This window comes from Ursus maritimus, unplaced genomic scaffold, assembly GCF_017311325.1.
Source record: "Ursus maritimus isolate PB19 unplaced genomic scaffold, ASM1731132v1 scaffold_2, whole genome shotgun sequence".
NCBI lineage: Eukaryota > Metazoa > Chordata > Mammalia > Carnivora > Ursidae > Ursus > Ursus maritimus.
In genome coordinates, this window is record NW_024424452.1 from 39,770,686 (window position 1) to 39,791,591 (window position 20,906).

At 46.4% G+C, this 20,906-nt stretch overlaps 1 protein-coding gene across 5 annotated transcripts; it reads right to left on the bottom strand.

Moving 5' to 3' along the window:
* Positions 1–202: 202 nt before the first annotated feature.
* On the bottom strand, positions 203–20,873 carry TPM3 (tropomyosin 3). Of its 5 annotated transcripts, XM_040635699.1 has the most exons (9): positions 20,641–20,871; positions 14,574–14,707; positions 12,814–12,931; positions 12,627–12,697; positions 11,894–11,969; positions 10,518–10,580; positions 10,242–10,311; positions 8,941–9,019; positions 203–1,542 (listed from the first exon to the last, which is right to left on the bottom strand). In XM_040635699.1, the coding sequence occupies exons 1-9, from the start codon at positions 20,770–20,772 to the stop codon at positions 1,539–1,541; spliced, it is 747 nt and encodes a 248-aa protein (XP_040491633.1). In that variant the 5' UTR covers positions 20,773–20,871; the 3' UTR covers positions 203–1,538. The 5 variants fall into 5 exon arrangements, with proteins under 5 accessions (XP_040491633.1, XP_040491634.1, XP_040491632.1 ...); XM_040635700.1 differs by lacking the exons at positions 8,941–9,019; positions 11,894–11,969 and adding an exon at positions 11,266–11,341; XM_040635698.1 differs by lacking the exon at positions 8,941–9,019 and having other exon boundaries at positions 20,641–20,869.
* Positions 20,874–20,906: the final 33 nt, after the last annotated feature.

Below are 20,906 nucleotides of genomic sequence, written 5' to 3' on the forward strand. Positions count from 1 at the left end.
TATTTTACAGATGGAAAAACTAAGTTATTTACATCAGGACATACAAGTAAGGCTCTCTGAGCCGAGTTTTCAACCCAGTTTTGGTCTCTATTAAATCCTGTTGCTACCACCCACAAACATCTGATTTTTCACTCAAAACTTCATAGTTCCTGTGGAGAAAGCACAATTGGGTTAGTAAATAAAAGTCAAGTAGGTCTGAGGATTAGAGGGACTGGTTCTTTATTTCAAAAAGACACTTGTCAATTTTCAGTATCAAAACAGTTTGCACTATTGGTTTCTTTCTCCCAATCGGCCCCCAAAGAGAGCACACCAAAGGAGAGTGCATTTTAAGCCAATAAGCTGCAGGATGCACACCTAGCAGGCCTCACAGAAACCTCACCAGAAAGGGGAATTGGGGAGGGAAAGAAACTTTAAAAGATCAGCACACTGTCAGGCCACAGACTGTAGAGAGTTCTCAGCCATACGGGGTGGCCAATGTGCCCCAACCCTAAAGAAGCAATGTTTCAAAATAATACAAAATTTAAAAACAGTTTTGTACATAAGCTATTCAAGATTTCTCCAGCACTAACTGATACAAAGCACAGCGAGATGGCACTTTTAGAGACAGCAGCTTCGGACCCAGCAAAGGGCGAGGAGGGGAGTTTGTTTCATATGGCTAAATCAGCGGCAAACACATAATTTTCTTTTTTTCCTTCAAGGAGGCAGGAGAGCAAATAAGTGGTCACCTCAACATAAGGGGAACATGATCCATTCTGAGGGCAGTTAGGGTAAAGATAGGACAAGGATTTGGTCTCAGAGGTCTCACCACCTTAGTTTGTTTGGTCACTTCCAATGGAAAAAAAATTAAAAATAAAGTTGCTCAAAGATACCCTAAAGCTGAAACCCTGAGCCACCTGTTTTTGGCCACTCCTCCTGGAACCACCTTTCTAATTTGGCTGGTACTTTGGACAAAGCAATGAAGCTTCCCAGAGTGGGTCTCTTTCCGGGCTCTGGCTCTCAGTAAGGCAGGCCCTTGCCGCTTCCCCTCCTCTGTGGAGAAGGCAGTATGCACTAAACTGAAAAGTTACTTTCCAATGTGAGGAAGGGATTAGACTGCTGTTTCAGAACTGTGGAATTATTTGGAATGTATTACAAATGGTCGCTACATCATCAACGACAAAAAGGTAATTACAAAATGTGTACATCACAACATGCTTTTAAAGACACTGCATTGTGCTCACATTCCCTTAGACATTGTTCCCAAAGGTGCTCAGCCTCAAGCCCAACTGGAATCTCTAGGGAGAGGCAGAGGCCATTTGGCGAAAAAGACACAGGGGTTGGGGTGGGAGAGGAGGCAGAAGGAGAAAGCAGCCTTCCAGTTAAAGATCAGCCCTCAGTTTGAAGGCCAGCTTCGGGCAGGCTGGCCTCAGGCGGAGTCAGGGTCAGAGGGGGGAGCAGCGGCAAGGCGGGACTGGGGTCTCTACATCTCATTCAGGTCAAGCAGAGTCTGGTCCAGCATCCTTTGTGTACAGAGGTGCTCCTCTTTGGTGCATTTCAGCTTATCTAGTGGGGGTAAAAGAGAGAGGTTACAAAAACTAGAAGTAAATGTGAAGGTCTACCCACTCTGAGAATCACTCCTGCTGCAGGAAAGCTGCGGACTAACAAAGCGGCTGCCCTCTCAGCCTCAGGCGTGAGCTACTGCACCACTCGCTTCTGCAGGGCCTCTGCTTGTGTGAAGTTACCGGTATTGCTATACTTCTGGGGGAGGAGGCTGGAGACCTTATCAGTCATTTCCTCATTCACCCACATCCAACCAAGGCTTTCAGTTTTCAGTCACTGAAGGAGGCAGCCTTAAGCATCAGCCATCTTTCATCTGGGCTGTGCCCACACGACAGTCAGTACCTACTTGATTGACATGGCTCACTGGGGTGTGACCACTGAGAACAAGGATGGGCATGTTTCTACCAGTAAAAACCAGAGTCTCCGCCTGAGAAGAGTACAAGGGGAACCTCAGGCACTATACAGGCTTCCTCCAACAAGGAAAGGGGCAATTGGTGGGATAAATGAAAGACCCCCATAGCCTATCACAGAATCACTAAAGGACACAAAAGCCAAGAATACTACCAAACATATATGTAAAACCTCAACTGCGATTTTTGTAGAGCTCTTCTCCAAAACTAGCCTGTGATAGTTACTTACAATTAAACATAAAACCAGGAAAAATAAGAAGGAAAATGTCAGGAGGAAAACCAGTGGCTTGAACACCAGGGAGAATCCAATCTGCTCAGCAAACCACTTAGACTACTGTAGTGGCGTGGGGCAAATACTCAACACGGACCTATTAATACCGCATACCCCTTTTATTCCCTTCCCTTTTTTCCCACCCAGTCAGAAGGGCCCATCTCTGGGCCTGCAGATGAAGCAGTCACGACATCGTGTCCAACTGGTCCTTTTATTGTCAGGCAACATCCCGCAGGAGGAACACAGCCTCCCGTCAACGCACAGGCTAAAGAGCAGCAAGTAAGGGTGGAGCCCAGAAAACTCTCCAGGTTCCTCACTATCATCTCTCAGGCCCCTCCCTTCATCACCCATTATCTCTTAAAAGGGGACAGAAATGCAGTGTCAACTGTTCTCACCCTACAGTGCAGTTAGGGAGTCAAAAATATTCTCACTGCTCCAATTAAAAAGCAATTTGTGGGATGTCTGGGTGGCTCAGTAGGTTAAGCATCTGCCTTCCACTCAGGTCATGATCTCAGGGTCCTGGGATTGAGTCCTGCGTTGGGCTCTCTGCTCAGCAAGGAGTCTGCTTCTCCCTCTCCCTGTACCCCTTCCCCGGCTCAGGCGCTCTCTCTCTCAAATAAACTAAAAAAAAAAAAAAATTTTTTTTTGCCTAGGGGAAAATAACTAAAAAAAAAAAAAAGATCAGCTTTTTGCTGGGGTCCGGGTCAGTGGTGTGAGCAGTAAGCTCGGCTTAATGGGCACCAGTGAGCCTGCCCATCAGTCACACAGATCACGCAGCGTTAGCTTCAACTCGCTAGAGAGCAGGCAGTTTCGCTCAAGCTGGCTGTAGAGACACTCTGCGGCAGCAACAGAGAGGAGAAAAAACAAGAGGACAGGAAACAGAGGAGAAAGAGAAAAAGGGGAGGTTAGTAGTGTACCAGAGGTAAACTCTTGAGACTCTGGACTAGCTGATATACGTAACATGCATCTGTAAGGCAGGGGGGATGCAAGGAGGATTCAGACAGAGGGCAGGAAGAATCAGTCAGGTGACAGAAAGACCAACAGAGGAACAAAATAAAAAATCCCGACAAGTTGGAAGGACAACATTTTGAAAAAGAAAAAAGTATCCCCTTTGCAAAGGTATTTATTCCCTGGGTTGAGAAACAGACAAGTGAAACAGGGCAAAGGAAGGAACACCGTTGGCCTGTAATCAGGATTTGACAGAAACTGAAGTGAATAGCTGGAACATTTTCTGTAAAAGCATTCAGTACAAGGGCACCTGGGGGGCTCAGTTGTTAGCGTCTGCCTTCAGCTCAGGTCATGATCCCAGAGTTCTGGGATCAAGCCGCGCATCAGGCTCCCTGCTCAGCAGGAAGCGTGCTTCTCCCTCTCCCACTCCCCCTGCTTGTGTTCCCTCTCTCACTGTGTCTTTCTCTGTCAAGTAAATAAAATCTTAAAAAAAAAAAAAAAGATCCTGGGAGAATAACCAAAATTAATAGTTGTATTAAAGGGCAGAATTAGAGCAAACTTTTAGAATTGCACTTCCCATTAAACCAGTGGTTCTCAATACAAATGCTATTATTGCCTGTTCTCTCCCCTCGGAAGAAAATTTGGGGATGTGTGGGGCAGGTTTTAATTGTCAAAATAACTAGAAGACCCTACACATATTTATTTGTTAGGGGACAGCAATATGTAGGACTGTTCTGTACATCCCAGATTTATCCTGATTTAAATGACCAAAATCCACCATTGAGAAACACTACACTAGTCTACAAGCTCCACGAGGCCTGGGATTGGACCTGTCTTATTCATTGGGGCACCCCTGACAAATGTAGGGGTTCAAATTGGTGAACTCTCACTTCTTAGGTTTTCTGTGGCATCATATACAGATTCTAAGTACTGCCTGACTCTTCCGTAGCACCCAATCCAAGGTGGTAACTATGACTCCCACTCCTGTCTTGGGAAAGAAGGGGGTTATCAGAATCTAGTCCCTCAAAACAGCATGGTCAGTGACAGTTTTGTTCCATTTAGGAAGTAATAAAGAGATAGAAATGGGAGCATTTTCTTGTCTGATTAAATCCCAGAGTGCACAGTTCCCTAAGAATGACAGAAGGTCAAAAGATAAATGTGGTTATTCTCTCACCTTGAACTTAGTACCTAAGGTTTCTAACCCTGCTATCTCTAGTAACTAAAAATTCAGATCAGATACCAGCTCATTAGTTAAAGTTCTTGGTTCCCTGATAACAGCAAAATAAAACAAAAGGCAAGCCAGTGAATCCATTTGGTCTGATGTTCCTTTCAGGCATGTCCAATTAACTAGGAATGATCCCATGGATGCTGACATCCTTAGGCTTCAACGGACTGAATCAGGTCAATTTCATTCTCTAACAGGAAAAGGGAATGGGAAGGTTTAAGAGTAAAGGGAACTACACACTCCTTAAAGCCTCACAATTCAAGAGATGAGAAGGAACAGATTTTGTGTTTTTGTTTTTGTTTCTACTTCCCCCTAATATTAAGGTGAGGGGGGTATTCAACCAATACCACGAGAAAGGAAGAGATTGGGTGGGCTAAGATAAGGCTGCCCAAACACAAAAGGGCAGCCCCACCCACCAGGTGACTTGGGATCCAGTCATGTGTTGTGCCTCACCCCAACAACAGTACCAAGGAAGGCTAGGAAGGGCTCCAACACATCGGCCTGTGGCTCATTCTCAGAAATGCAGGGGGAAAAGAGATCAAAATGCTTTGCTCTGGCATTATCAATGATGCTTCTTGACCCTATCCCCACAGCTAGTCCAGGCTCAAGTACCAGAGGGTGACTTCTACAGTAAGCGGAAGGTGAATTTAGCATGACACAGCATTCCAGATCTCACCCCGCTAGCTGGATTGCTGGTCTCCAGCCTCGCGCACTCCAGGCACACCCGTGGGGAAGGACAGGGGCTGCCAGAAGTACAGTGCCTCACTTTGTTCCTAATTTCTCTCCATCCTCACATACTTCCTTCTCTTCTAGGAAGCCTTTCTCTGTGCCAGTCAACTCTTCCTGCCTAAATACTAAAACATCTACAATTGTACTATCCAACACAGCAAGCAGTCACTAACCACATGGGGCTAATTAAATTCAGATGCACTAAAGTTAGCAGAATCTTAGCTCCTCAGTCATACGAGGCATGTTTTGAGTGCTCACCAGGCTCTGTATGTGGCTAGTGGCTACTGTCCTGGGCATCACTGTCAGGCATTCTACTGGACAGCAGTGCTCCAGGCTTTATGTCTTGCCTTGATTTTCCTTCCACTAGTTCATTCTTCTGCTCTTTGAAATACGGCTTCTCTCCTTGATCTTAATGCTCAAAACGCACCCTCGAATTAATAAAAAATATCAATGACAACGTCTCATCTTGAGCTATCTTTCTTCTCAACCTGTTGAAGTTGAGAACCTCTGGAAATCATACAGCCATCAACTTCTTAAGTTAGCAAAGCTACTCATTCTCTTTCCATCCCTCTAACCAGTTCTGTTTGGATTCCTCCTCTGCACAGATTTTCCTTTTTCCTTCATTCCTTTTACATCCGTAACTGTCTCTCGGGTTCTAAATGTACTTGCATGGGCTAAATGGCCTGCCAACCATATGGAGTTCCAAATCTCTCTCCCATCAATCAGCCTATCCCCTCAATTCCCAGAATTTTGTTTTCACCCGGATACCTGCCAGTTATTTCAGACTCATCTTCTCTTCTACCCTCTCCTGCCTCTTTACACCAGGACTACATGACCTCCCTACACCTTTAACGCTACCACCTTCCCAGGCTCCACACCAGTCACTCCTGACTTTCCTCCTCATACTGAGCGCCCTCCACAGTGTGCACCTTCAGTGCCGTCTCTCTACAGACGGCGATCTCTAGGAAAACTGCAATAACCTAACCCAGTTTTTCTCAAAGTGTAGCATATTTGCTGCTAGTGCTGCATAAGGAGATTTCTGACAATATATGCTTGTGAACTTTAAAAAACTTACTTGCTATACTGTTTTAATGTGCATTGGGAAAAATCACTAGGATGCATCAAACCTTTTACTTCAAATTAGAATTATGTATACTAAGACAAATTTGAAAACGAGTAAATGTGAAGAAAACAGTAATGTAGGGAATATGTGAATATGGCAAAAGCCACCAACTAGTATATAAATGACTGAAATTTGGGAATCGTCATCCAAATGGATCACTTCGATAATCTGCTCCCCTTGTAATATATTAACTTAGCCACCAAATCAACTCTTCTTTTTTGCTACTCATACCAGAACATATCCTTGTTCACCATGTCCAGTGGCATCCCCATTCCCTACAAAACAAAACTCCACACCTGATTTCAGCACACACCTGCCCCTACTCTGTCTAAATCTACCTTCATAGCTATTCTGTCCTTCCCATCTCTATCTGTGCTTCTACTCTTTTGCTTCTCTTTAACCAAAATGCTCAATATCCATTATCCTTCAACTAAAATCTGTTTGTCAGAAAACCAGTCTTTTAGAACCCAATAAAAATGAAGAGGCAAGTTTTAATATGTTTATTAAGTACCTATTATGTGTCTCCTTCTGTGAGTCTTTCCTAACCATCCCCACTGGAATCAACCTCTTTCCCCTTCTGAATTTCCACGAGTTTATTTATATTTGTGCACTGATCACAGAGCACCATCGGCTTTATATACATGCTCTCCTACTAGATTCTGTGTAACCCAAAAATAGGGATGGCGCCTCCACTTTGATTATTTCTGTCCCCACCTTAGTCACTTTGTGCCTTCTAAAGGTAACAGTCAAGTGTCCGCTCAATAAATCAATCTGTACCTTAATCTCAAACACTGTAGCAGCAGGAAATGGTGTAAACAAAAAGAAACCTGAATTCAATGAGACCTCAAGTTTTAGATTAGGGAAAACCTTTCTACCTGGCTCTGTTTAAAAGAGCAAGTTTGAAATACATAGTCTGCTGAGAAACTAAAGTCTAAGTGTGTCCAACAGCACTTAGGTGCTTAGCTAAGTACGACTGCAGCTGCACTGTTCACACTGGAGCCATCCCAGCTGTGGAAACCGGACAGGACTCCGTCAATGTCGCCATGTAATCCCACAATATAAACCGGGAACAATGTTACTAGCAGCACTTTACCATTTTTATGTATGTAATAAACTATTACCACCTTGTGCATGTTATCTGAAACATGCGTGATTGGTTGTTGTAGCTTTTCCAGTAATAATCGTTTATCACCTGTCTTCTATTCCACTAGCACACACGAACAGACAAATGGCAGTAAGCCTCAAATATGTGAGAAGGGTTTGGACAAGAAAAAAAAATCTGTTGAAAATTCTGTTTTTCTGTGACCTGGGATGATCTAATTGGTTAAGGTTGGCAGTAATACATTTGAGTCCATCGGGTGCTCTGAAGATGCGCCATTTGAACTACTGGGAAAAGGGCAGAGAATATGCATTGGGAGGCACTTGGATGCCCTCAGAGGAGAGACTGAGGAGGAGCGGAGCCTTCCAGACGGGCAGACTCAGAAGCCTAAAAGTAAAGGACTCAGACAGACTCCCGAGGCCTGCGGGTAAGACTCCTACCCTAGGGAACCTCTGCTAACCCCACCACTCTGACAGACTCAAACCAGTTGAGCTTAAATGTCAAGAAAAAATAGACACACACAAAAGTGGCTTTGATTATATAAGTCAGGGAAGGGAGGGCCTACAATAGCTGTTCTCCACATCACACCCCCAAGGCTCCTTCTTAGGGACAACCGCAGCTTTGTCAATGACACAAATGCAGGGGGGCATGAGGCTTCCGGCAGCTTAACATTTTAATTTGGGGGGGCAGGGATGAGTGGAAGAATACATAAGTTGCTTTGTGGCCCCCACTACATTCTAATGCCTTGGGGACCAGCCAGGCCGACCCAAATGGAATCCAGAGCGAGAGTGGGGCGTTGGGTTCCCCGAGGAAAGGGGGCAGATCCAGAACAGAGCAGAAACGGTGACAGTTATCTGTATGAAAAAGTAAGGAGACTCTAGGTAAGAAGGACTAGCATCGATCTACACAGCAATTCAGGAGAAAAGGGAAGAGAAGGCAGTAGGAAGAAGAGACAGCCAGATACTACAGCCTGAGTCATCTGGCTTCTTCTCAGGGTTAGTGGGAAAGACACAAAGAGGCTGATTAGTGTCAAGGATCAAGGGTCCACAGCAAACGGATGGAAGTCCCGAACAACTCTTTTTGGTGCTTTTTACTGCCTGGCTTGCTCTGGGACTCAGCTTAATTCTTTGGTGAATTTTGATATTTCCAATCATGGGTGTTTCCTCTGAAATTTAGTATCAGGACACAAATTAAATACACCCAGGAGGTGTGAATTTTGTCATGCAATGTTAGGGCCCAAGTCACTGGCTCTCTAGGCCCTATGTCTTTAGTTATATGATGACATGATTCGACCTTTAGAGCGTCCCCTTTGAGAAGACTAAATTTAAGAAGCAAATAGAAAAATCACGGTGTTATAAAGCAGGGTCTATGAACAAAAAGTATTAAAAAAAAACACACGTAGATCAGGGTGCCACCAGAGATTCAATATGAAATGCCACCCTAGCTTTTGCCAATAAGTAATCAGCACCAATATTTTAAAGACAGCGTAAAGATTCTAGTTTCCAGAGGATAAAACCAAAGCACACTACGCACAGCCTGTAACCCCAACCACCCACAAGCCAAGGTCCCAGCCCCGCTCTGCTGTCAGATAGTTACATAGAGGTCATGTCATTGAGGGCGTGGTCCAGCTCCTCGCTAATGGCCTTGTACTTCAGTTTCTGGGCATAGAGCTCATCTGGATAGGCACAGCAACAGGGAGGAATGAGGGGACAGAGTGAAAGGTACCAGAAGCAGATGAAAAGAGGGAATCATTAGAAATTAGGAAAAGTGTGACTGTGGGCCTAATACCCCAGATTAGAACATCTGTCCTGGCAGCCACAACAGGCCATTTTCAGATCCACTGTGCCCCCAGGACCACTGGACTTCTTGATACCTCTAATTAATTATAGTCAGGGCTGAGAATCTGGGCACAGTCATGACTAGAAATTCCTGTTACCAAAGGCACTCAAGAGGATACCTCCCACCCAGTTAACCCAGCTCCTAGCAGGGATAACACAGTAATAATAGAAAAAGGAGAAAGCACACATTAATATTCAGACACTTCTTCTTTATCTACCAAGCCAAGACCAGTATTCTTGGTCCCTTTGCTCTACAGGCTACCTCCCCAAACTCCCCAAAGTAAGAATATCCTGCTACCCAGAGCAAACCAAAAAGGGTATCTCAGAGTTCTCTAAGTACATTTTCGCTCGTCAGAGCAGACATAGTTGCCAAAATATGGCGACAAGAAGTATTTAGAAAGCCCCTGGGAGGGGCGCCTGGGTGGCTCAGTCAGTTAAGTGTTTGCCTTTGGCTCAGGTCATAATCTCAGGGTCCTGGGATCGAGCCCCGCACTGGGCTCCCTGCTCAAGAGGTAGCCTGCTTCTCCCTCTCTCTCTCTGCCCCTCCTCCTTGTTTGCCCCCCCCCAAATAAATAAAATCTTTAAAAAAAAAAAAAAAAAAAAAAAAGCAAGCCCCTGGAATCGGTCAGCTCTGAGACATGGATATCCCACAGCCGCATCTCTTAGCGAGACCTCACAGCTGAAGTGATGAACAGACTGCCAAATGCAGCCACGGGTGACACGTGCTCCTACTGCCTCCTCTAAGTACGGCTACCATTTTAACCCAGAGACCAAAACTTGAGACTGCTAAACCGGAGGTAAATGCAGTCATTACCAGTCTCCTCCAAGGAAAAGATGCCAATTCCAGAATACTAGCTAAAGTCTTATTAAAGGAAAAGGCTGTATATGTAAAAATCCAGTTCTAGGTTTTGACCCATTTCACCTAGCTGTGGTATAGGACAGGGCATGGGGCATGTGCCATTCACAACCAGCTCCCTTTGGTGGACCGGGAAGGAAGTTAACAGTCAATGGGCAAGGTCTTCCTCTGCATCTCTTTAATTCCTCTCCCCGGCTCCATACCTTCCAAATCATCAATTGTCTTCTCCAGCTTGGCTACCGATCTCTCAGCAAACTCAGCACGGGTCTCTGCCTGAGGGAAATGAGACACCAGACAGATTTAGAGATGAACAAGACAATAAAAAGGATTCTCTATCTCTTCCACCTTCTATTTGTAGACCCTTCAGAACCAAAGCCAGCTTGTCTAACAAGTGCATCATAGACCTCTGAATGTTTTGATTCCTTCCCCACAACCCCCTCAGCTCACCTCCTCCCTTCCTTATAACCCCTTAAGCTCACCTCCTTGAGTTTATCCGTGAGAATCTTTATCTCTTCCTCGTATTTGTCTTCCTTTTGAGAGTACTGTAAGAGAAGCAGAATAAAAGTTTCAGAGTGGAAACTCCCCACACAGACCCTACCCCCTGCCGCCACATTCACTCTCACAGTGAATATCCTCTTGGATTTAATGTGCTGAATGGCCCATGAGAAAAAGAGCAAGGCCCATTTCTAGACCATAGATTCTTGAAATCCACAAATCAATGTCCTTAGAGTCTTGATACCCTCATATTAGAATCCTCCAGACCTTTATTTTTTAAATGGACCTATGTTTTTATCTTACTCAGACCAATCGGAGCAGGTGTTTCTCGCCCTATTTAATGAGCAGTTGAAGCAACACCCTGAGGCCACGTGGCTGAAATACTCCCACGTGACGGTAAAGACAAGTCATCTGTCTTGATTGCTTATTAGGTCTTATATCTACTATTTGATGCCCCTATCTCTCTGCTAGAAAACCTTTTGGGACCCATGATTATTGCTATTTTGCACAGCAGTATCAGCCTGAGGAGAACATGACCCCAAGCCCCTGAGACCACGAAGTGATTTTTGACTAAAGAAATCAAAGTGCACAGGAATTAGCATTAAACCCAGAATATGGATGACAAGGACACATCTCACTAGGTTATGTAAGGAATGGGTTTCTCCAGTGTTTCATCAAGGGCAGGGCTGGGCCCAGGCCCCAAAGCCTGTCACTATCACAACCAGCCCCTACCTTCTCCGCCTGAGCCTCAAGAGACTTGAGGTTGTTGGTGACATTCTTCAGCTCCTCCTCCAGCTCAGAACACTTACTGTGAATGTTTTACATACCGCAGGAGAGGAAAGGGAAGAAGGAGAGAATAAAAAAAAAAGGGAGAGAAAGACACACAGACGTGAATTGAACCTATATGTAGAGAGAGCTGGAAGGCATACTGGGGAAAAGAGAAGTTCCCAGGTCACCTGAGCAAGTGTCAACCCTCCTCCCTCTACCACAGAACATGTCAGAAGCTGGGCCCTCCTGGGCTAGGACTTAGAATGTTTGGATACTAATAGAACACTTGAGAGAAATCACTAGCAGGAACAAGTCCTAACTGCTGGCTAGGGCGGAGGTAGGAATAGATGCCCAACCCAGATAGTCCCCCAAATCACCCACGGGAGGGAGAGACCCTGTGGAGAGGTGGTGAAGCAACTAGGAAAGAGATGAAAGATGCTGAGTAAGTGGGAGAGTATGGAGCGTTCCATGGAGAGATGAGAAAGCACTCAACAAACCAACCAGTGGAGGGGAGGCAGCTGCAAAACAGAAACAGAAACAAACCAGAACAAAACCACACATGGAACCTCTTGGTGGGTCTAACGGTTAGTACCTTTTCTTCAGCAGCACTCAGACACTTCAGGTTCTGGTCCATCAGTCTGATCTGCTCATCCATCTCCCGGCAACGGCTGTTAGTGACAGTCACGGGGATCGCACAAGCCAGGTGGTGGGGAGGGAGAAAGGTCAAAAAGGACACAGCAAGGAAACAAGCAGCAAAACGGGGGGGTGGGGGATTTTTTTTTTTTTTTTCCAAAAAATGGGAAGAAAACACCACCATGGTCATGATATGTCATGTCTGGGAGAGGGGAATACAAAGGAAGCACAAATATATGCGCATCAGCACTGTCTTTGTTACACAAGGCCCAGAAGGTGCCAACAGGGGAGCGCTTCCTGTCTGCCCTTGCCCTCAAGTTCCCCAGACTGGCAATAGAGTAAAAAAAAGATCTCAAGTCAGCATAGCCACTTCAGTTTTCAAGGAGAAACAGATTCCAGGTGGGAGGACCCTGGAAGGCCTACAAGTTAGCCATTCACTACACATTAATTAGTATTTATGTGCCCTCAGTTTGCAAACTCTCCCTACAAGAAATAAAGGAAGGCTCATTTGTCACCTGTCACTAGCCAAGAGAGTTAGAAAAGCCCATAGCCATTCTCAGGGCCTAAACAAACCCCACTCTCTAGGCCCTGTTTAACAAGGTTGAAGGAATGCTGGTTTATTCACATTAATGCGCAAGCCAAAGGAAAAGGGACAGAATGGTATGGCAAGATTTGGGGAGCAAGATACTCACGACTCTGCCAGCTCAGCTCGTTCCTCTGTGCGTTCCAAGTCCCCCTCAATAATCACCAACTTCCGTGCCACCTACAGGAGAAGATCCCGTAGAGCTCAGTGAAGCAAAGATGAAGCCATTTCCTGCTACCATGATTCTTTTTCAGAAACCCAACGACACTGAAGAGGACAAACACAAGGCACCACACCTCTTCATACTTCCGATCTGCCTCTTCTGCAATGTGCTTGGCCTCTTTGAGTTGGATTTCCTGGAGTTCCATCTTTTCTTCATCTTTTAAGGCTCGGTTCTCAATAACCTTCATACCTCTGCCAAAGACAAGAAGGACAAATGTGGCACTGACACCCTAGGGAGTTTGTCACCAACTCCACTCTGAGGAACTCTGAATGGCACCTTCTGAAGCCCATCCCTCTCTGCTTACCACCAAAAAGAACTCCCACGCCACCCCCCACCTTAGTTTATTTGTTTTAATACTTTTTCAAAAAAATAAACTTTGGGATGCCTGGGTGGCTCAACTGGTTAAGCGTCTGCCTTCAGCTCAGGTCATGATCCCAGGGTCCTGGGATCAAGCCCCACATCAGGCGCCCTGCTCAGCGGGAAGCCTGCTTCTCCCTCTTCCACTCCCCCTCTGCTTGTGTTCCTTCTCTCACTGTCTCTCTCTCTGTCAAGTAAATAAAAAAAATCTTAAAAAAAAAATCTTAAAAAATAATAAATAAAAAATAATACACCCTTAATATTTAAGTATATAATTTAAGGGCACAAAGTAAGCCTCCCCACCTCTACTCCTGCTCAACAGAGAAAAACTCTTCATACCCTTTCCAGAAGGATTTTTTTTTTTTGGTTAAAGATTTTATTTATTTATTTGACAAAGAGAGCCAGCGAGAGACGGAACACAAGCAGGGGGAGTGGGAGAGGAAGAAGCAGACTCCCAGCGGAGGAGCCTGATGTGGGGCTCGATCCCATGACCCTGGGATCACGCCCTGAGCCGAAGGCAGACGCTTAACGACTGAGCCACCCAGGCGCCCCGAGAAGGATTTTATATAGGCAAAACCCAAACAAACCTCACCCCCCACTTCCCCACACCCCAAAAGAATCATACACTACCTACCCCATCCTGCAAATTGTTTTCTTCACTTTCTAGAATTTGGGACACTACTCTGTATGAGTATATTGACCGCCACATTTCTCATTTTCACAGCAGCACTGTGTCCCAACATATTCTGATAGAGCATTTTCGATTCTGAAAGCCTTTCTCTGACCTCATGCATATCGTCACACACCTCTGTTCTAGTTTAACTCATAGTGGCAAGAACCCAATTGGCTATTTTCACCAAAGATGAGTTTTGATTTGGTTCAAGGACTGTGGTTCTCAACTGCGGACACAAATTATCAGACAAACTTTAAAAACATTAACACCCAGGGCCCTCTTGCAATGGACTCTCACCTAACTGGGGCAGAATTCTAGGCATTCCGATTTTTTTAACTCCCCAATGGTCCCAACCCCTCGCTCCCACGATTCTCACGGTTCACCAGCGGCCCCACCTCCACAGTTCCTGACTCCTAGACCAGGGATCTGAACTTCCACCGAGCTGCCAGGTGCTGCTGGGCTGGGAGCTCACGCTGAGAACTACTGCTTTAGGGGGACTAACCTCAAAAATTAAGTCAATGATTCACTCAGTGGAGGCCATCCTGGGGACCCTATTTAAGAGTCATTAAATCAGTTTATAGGGTAACACCAATTATAAAAGGTCACAGCACCCAGATAACCCTTATACTGTTTTCAAGTGAAAAGAATATGCAGAACAGAAACAAAGAGATAAATCACTATTTTAATATGTTAACTAAGTGGAATTTAAATAAAAACTTGGGGGGTTGAGTGGGGAGCAGGACTGTAAGAAAATCCTCCTCAGAGTGTCATGAGCTCCTGAAAACCCGCACTCATCTACTCACCTCTCGCTCTCATCAGCAGCTTTCTCCGCTTCCTCCAGCTTTTGCAGGGCAGTGGCCAGGCGCTCCTGGGCACGGTCCAGCTCCTCTTCAACCAGCTGGATCCTACGGTTCAAGGAGGCCACTTCAGCCTCAGCCTGTGTTTGAACAAAAGAATGGAAAGGAGAAGCAGAGCTAAGATTGGGGCTGAGTGCCAAGACGGAGCCAGGGTCCAACACGGCAACACCTGTCTTAGTGCAGATGCGGACACAATGACCTAGACACCCATTTCCTCCCTTTCCCATTAGCAGACTTCCAGGTGCTCCACAGGAAGCATATTTTAAAACTCAGTTCCTGGGGCGCCTGGGTAGCGCAGCAGTTGAGCGTCTGCCTTCGGCTCAGGGCGTGATCCCAGCGTTCTGGGTTCGAGCCCCACATCAGGCTCCTCCACTGAGAGCCTGCTTCTTCCTCTCCCACTCCCCCTGCTTGTGTTCCCTCTCGCGCTGGCTGTCTCTCTCTGTCAAATAAATAAATAAAATCTTTAAAAAAAAAAAAAAAACTCAGTTCCTTGCCCAGCCCAGTGCCAATTAGTACTACCTCCTTTCTTGACTCAGGTCAAACTCCTGAACACACTAGTGTCAGAAAAGGTGGCCAGTGAAGGGTTCCTTCTGCCTGAGCTCTGGCTTAGAAGGGCGTTCCACTCTTTAGCAATTTTCTTCTAAGTGTCTCATAAAGTGAAAAAATTAAGCAAAGTTTCTTAAAGAGGGAATTTTGGATTATCTATTAATTTGCTGCTTAACCCAAGTTGTTAACCCTCCAATGACCTTATCCTAATATACGAGGAGGATCACTAGCCAAGGGAAGGTCTTTCAGAGTAACAGTCCAGACCAGAAAGCAAAAGGATGCAACACTGGGGTACCTCCCTTCCCAACCCTGCAACTCGCTCCCCATCCCCGCCCTTTCAAAGGTGACAACAAGGAGCTCTTCTAGCTAAAATTACCTGCCTTGATGACATACAAAAAAAACTGGGGGCAGAAGAGAATGTTTCCTCCATGCCCACCCCCACTCCTGCAAATTTCTGAACGGCGGCTCCTTGCTACCGCTGTAGTCACCCCTCAGCTTGTGACAGACCTCTCCCAACCTCCAGCCCACAACAAAGCACAGGCTAGAATGCCAGCCACCCCGTGCCCCCTCCTTGACAATGGAGAAACAAGGAAAGGAGGTAGCATGAATTCTACTGGCAGAAAAGCCTCCCTTTTAGGACTACCTTTCCCCTCCATACACCTTAACTGGTGGCAAGCACACTGACTGCCACCACGACCATACAGGAATTTAATCTACTCTGCACACTGCCCAGTTCAGATGCTTACCCAAGTGCCTGGTTAACATGATCTCTCTCTACAGTCCAGATTGTGCCTGCATTCTATTACCCTGATTTCCTCTTGGCAGTCAGGGGTGGGAGCAGCTACAGAAATAATCTGGGCCACAGCCCCTATAGGGAGGGCTATAGCCTAAAAGACTCCCATTAAGAATCAGGTTATTTGGGGGGTGCATGGGGGGCTCAGTCAGTTAAGCGTCCATCTCTTGATTTAGGCTCAGGTCATGATCTGGAGCCCCACCTCAGGCTCTGCACTGGGCGTGGAGCCTGCTTGGTATTCTATCTCCCTCTACTACTCCACTTCACGCTCTCTCAAAAACAAACAAACAACAACCCAGGTTATTTGGCACAAAAATTTCCAAATACAAACATGGGAGGTTCAAAGTACTGTGCAGCTTGGGACTGTATAACCACCAATACCCAGGAGAAAAATAACAAGGAATCCACAAAAGTTGATATTACTAAGAAACCATTTGTGTCTCTAACTATACTATTCAAAACACCACAAAGATAAATATTCTCTGATCCTGTCTCTTCCAGAAAAACAGATGTCCCATGTCCCCTAGGACAAGACACATTGCACCTCAGAAGCTCAAAAGGCCAACAGGTCAAGATTACAAGAACAAGTCAAGCTATCAGGCAACTATAAAACACTGCCAGTGCAATGATTTACCCCATCTCCCCCCTTCAAATGCCTAAAACCAACCCCCTGAAAGAAAGAAAGAAAGAAAGAAAGAAGACCAGATTTGAAAGAAGCTCACAAAATCTGAGTCCCCATCCAGTTTACCAGTAGTTACCCAAACGGAGTAGAAGGTAACAGGCGATGGGGGCAGGGTTACACTTTCCATGACAACCTGGCTAGGGCAGTTTCTCTCACAAATCAGTATTTGCACTAGAATTCTTAGCAAGGTTGAAGAGGAGGAGAAAACACATCTCGGTGCTACAAGAGCATGGGCACAGTGAACAAGCCTGCATCAAAAGCAGAACCTACCACGGATGTCCCAGCAAAAGCTTGGGGGGGGGGGGGACACAGGGGACAGACATTCTTCTCTTTTTTCTCCTCCCACAGAGGATCAGTTCTCTTTACAATGAAACAGAAGTTCGCAGAATCAAGATCTATTACTATATCTAAGGGAATAAGGGAAGACCTTCCCTTCAAGCCAGAACCTATGTACAACGCTTGTCCCTTCCAGGTCAATCAAGTCCTGCAAGAGATTGGGTGGGACTAACTTCTGCAAACCAGAATGGGAAAATTAAACTTTACGCTATTCCAATCACCCTAGGGTTGGCATGTCCAGATATGATTTTGGACTTTCAGCCCATCCACCTCTGACCCACCTAGAGGATACACTCTGAGATCTTCCCTTTAGGTAATAATAGGATTCTCCATTGTCCAGGAAGCAAAGATCCCAAGGGAGGAGAAGGCACACAGCAGCAATTTGTTCACATTAGAAGATGACTGATCACAGCTTTAGCTATGAAATGAGTTTGGCTTAAACACTACCATCCTCCATATGGAATAGAGTCCCCAAGCACACTACACACCTCAAAGCAAGTAACCGACAGGGCACTGGTGCTTGAAGGCAGATCAGGGCCAAGGACATAAGGGGATTAGCCTAAATCTGCCATTCTGCCACTCTGGGGTTTCTCTTTTTAGAAAAAAAGCCATAGATGAAATTCAAAGGAAACCAGTAATGGAAAAGTCAGGAGTGAGCCTGTGAGTAAAGGGCTGCTCTGGTTCACTGTCTTCACAAATGTATCCACCCAGGGAGATACTGTGTCCTTTGAGACTTTAAATTCACCAAGGGGGAGGCAAATTGGAGGGAAGGGAGTAGAGCTATGTGCCCCAGAGCAAACAAAGGTGGAGTCTAAGCCGAGGCACTCAGAGCAAAGGGCTATTTGCCTCTCCCCTGTGAGTATGTGCTCTAACGTGAAGGAGAGAGAAAGGTAATCAGCTGGAGAGTAAATCTAAACCAAAGAAAGGTGATAAAGGCTGTGTAGTCCACCAGACCCCACAAACAGGAGAGCCACACAATAGTCAGGCATTCTAACTCCTCCAGAGACAAGGAATTAGGAAAATGCCAGAATCAAAACTGCTGTTTTAAAGCCCACTCACTTATTCAATAATACGCCTCAATTTTTTAGACCAGGAAAAAAAAAAAAAAGGAAAATACCACGATAAGTTAAGAGAGAGGTATTAAAAACAGATAAGATGAGCTATATACTTAAAAATGGCTATAATAGTAAGTTTTATGTTATGTGTATTGCTACTACCACCAAAAAAACAGGTAAAGAAAAAGACTGCATTTGAAAATTACGTTTATGCCCTCTGTTTAAGTTTAGCAAGAACTGTAAAGGAGATTCCAAATCGAAAGTACACTTGACAGAGTGCTACGAAGTAAAAGGTCAATCCTGGGGCTGAAAGCAGAAAAGAAAGATGGATCCCAGAACAACTCCAGACTCCGCTTTGGATTCTTCCAGCTTCCCAACGAAGAGTGAATATTCACACAAAACCATCAAAAAGTGACAATCCCACTAACAGCATGAGATACCATCAGGCAGTACTGAGTTTCGAGCTCCAGAGGAGGGAGGAGCCTGCAAAACTCACATTCCAGAATGCCCTAAGAGGATAACAGGTAGCCCAAGCATCCCCTCCTTCCCCAGGGGTGTCTCCTCCTCAGGAGGAGTTCAAAGGTCCCCACAGCAGAAAGTCAAACGATTAAGCTCCCTCAAGCTGGGGAGTAGAAAGAAGATATTGGTTTCATCAATATTTAACTATCACCCGACTTCCCCATCTGAACTTCCTCACTAGACCTCAACTCAGTATGCAAATTTGCAGGCTCTGAGAAAGGAACAGCTTAAGAAACATCTGAAGCTGCTCATTCTGCTGCCTATTACCCCAGAGTCACCTGGGAAGAGTGGGGGGGGGGAGAGGGAGACAAATTTTCCTGCAAGAAATTACCAAATCCTGGGGGGAGAAAGGAAGGGGAGATGGGGCATCATCTACCCTAGAACTATTCCTAGGATGCCCATACTTGAATGTTGAGCCCAAGACCGCAGCTCAACACATGGCTATTTCTTTAAAAGCCATCCTGCCTTCCTCTTTAAGGGGATCTAGTCTCCAGAACAAAGGAGATGAAAAAGTGTCCCTAGTCATAAAGAGTCACCCAGCCAGTCCATCTCACTTGAATTGATAATTAGAAGTCACCAGCATAATGAATAGGGCGGAAATCTCCTGAGAAAAAGGTGACTGAGGAAGACAAACTCCAGCATTTCCATGCCCCGTTATAAAAAGAAAAGAGTATTCTAATAGTTTTTATGTATTAACTGGGTGGGCAGCTGCCAAAACAATAATTCTCAGCCATTCCCCAAAGGAGAAGTCCATTTTTTTTTTAAACCAGGGAAAAGAACAAGGAATACCAATAAACCACGAAAAGTTCTTCATTTGGGTCTTCAAATTTTAGCAACGGTTACTTTTCTTTCCAGCCTGAGATCCTCCAAAACCAAAGCCTGAAGTCAGGAGGTCATCTCCACCCCACTAGACTACACCCTGGAAAATCTTACGGCTTACTAACACTAGAGAACCACTTCTAAACAGAAAGCAGTTTCAAGAATCACCATTCATTCCACCAACATTTTACGTTCCAACTTTCTGTTGAACAAATATTGATATTAAAAAAAAAAGACACTGTGGAGGGTAATCGGGACAGCAACAGAGTTAACATCACTAGAGGCCCTTTGGAACTCATTATTTTGTCTGCATCAACCACACTGCCGGGGTCAACCAGAAACCTTGACAGAAACTGGCACTCCATCCGATTCTCTGCCACACAAACTGGCTTATCAGCTGTGCTTGGAAGTGTTCTTAACCGGTTGAGCCTGCACTGACTACACTTCGGCAATAAAGGCCTGAGTCTGGCAGAAGTCCCTGCTTCCAGGTCATCACGGGTAGGGCCAGGCAAGTTTTGTTGGCTCGTACATTTGCACTAACAGAGTGAGTGAGGCACCAACCCTTCCCCTGCTCCTTCACGTCGATTGAGAGAGTAGGTTTAGCAGTTGCCCCCGTAAGAAGAAAGAGACCAGGCTGGAGGATGGGAGGCGGTGCCGTGGCTTCAAACTCCTCCGGGGAGGGCACCGCGCTTCCTCTCCGCCGACTGCTGCCTCATTTCCTGAGCAGGAGGAGGGAGCGGAAAAGCTGCCAGCAGGCCAGGCCGGGGGCTTTCCGGCGGTTCCCACCCCCAACCCCCACCCTTGCACAGTAAGTTTGGCCCTGCCCCTCCCAGGCCAGAGAAGCACCCACCTACTCTCACCCTCTCGGCCGGAAACCTCTAACGAGAGCAAATTCCGCACCCCTCCCCGCCCTTCACGGAGGAGTGGGGGAGGGAGAGGCCGCTGAGCCCCTCCCCCGGCCGCGCCTGGCTCCAAGGGACTGAATGAATGAGCTGGGAGAGAGAAGGAGGAGGAAAACCACTTCCCCGGCCCCGAGAGGCTCAGTTACCTCAAAGGTCAAGCCCGCTCACCCGAGCACCCAGTTCCCCCCTCGTCCGCCTCAGGTCCAACTGCGGCTGAGCCCCACCCATCCTCCGGGCTCCAACTTCATCTCCGAGTCCGCCGGCCCCGGAGAACGCGCTCCGCCGCGAAACGAGGGCCCCCATCCGGGATCCCAGCCGCTGCAGCGCCTGCTCCCCCTCACGCGCCTCGCCCTCTCCGTACCTGCTCCCGGGCCCGCCTTTCCCCTTCCACTTCCCGCTGCAGGCGCTCGGCCCTCTCCTCTGCGTCATCGGCTTGCTGCTGCAGAACCTGGATCTTGCGCTTCACCGCCTCGATGGTGGTGATACCGGCCATGGTGCCCACCCAGACCCTGCTCGCGCTCGGGTTCCTGCCTCCTCCGCTCGGCGCTGCAGCCGCTTCTCACCCCCACTTCCGCCTGCTCCGCCCTGAAATACCGGAACTCGCCCACCCGCCCGGATGTGACGTCA

Coding starts and splice junctions, on each gene's coding strand:
- TPM3 (XM_040635700.1), bottom strand. CDS start 20,772: ATGGCCGGTATCACCACCATCGAGGCGGTGAAGCGCAAGATCCAGGTT. Junction 12,698..12,813: donor CAGATCGGAAGTATGAAGAG/GTGTGGTGCCTT, acceptor CTTCTCCTGTAG/GTGGCACGGAAGTTGGTGAT. Junction 10,581..11,265: donor TTGAGGCTCAGGCGGAGAAG/GTAGGGGCTGGT, acceptor CTTCTCTTACAG/TACTCTCAAAAGGAAGACAA.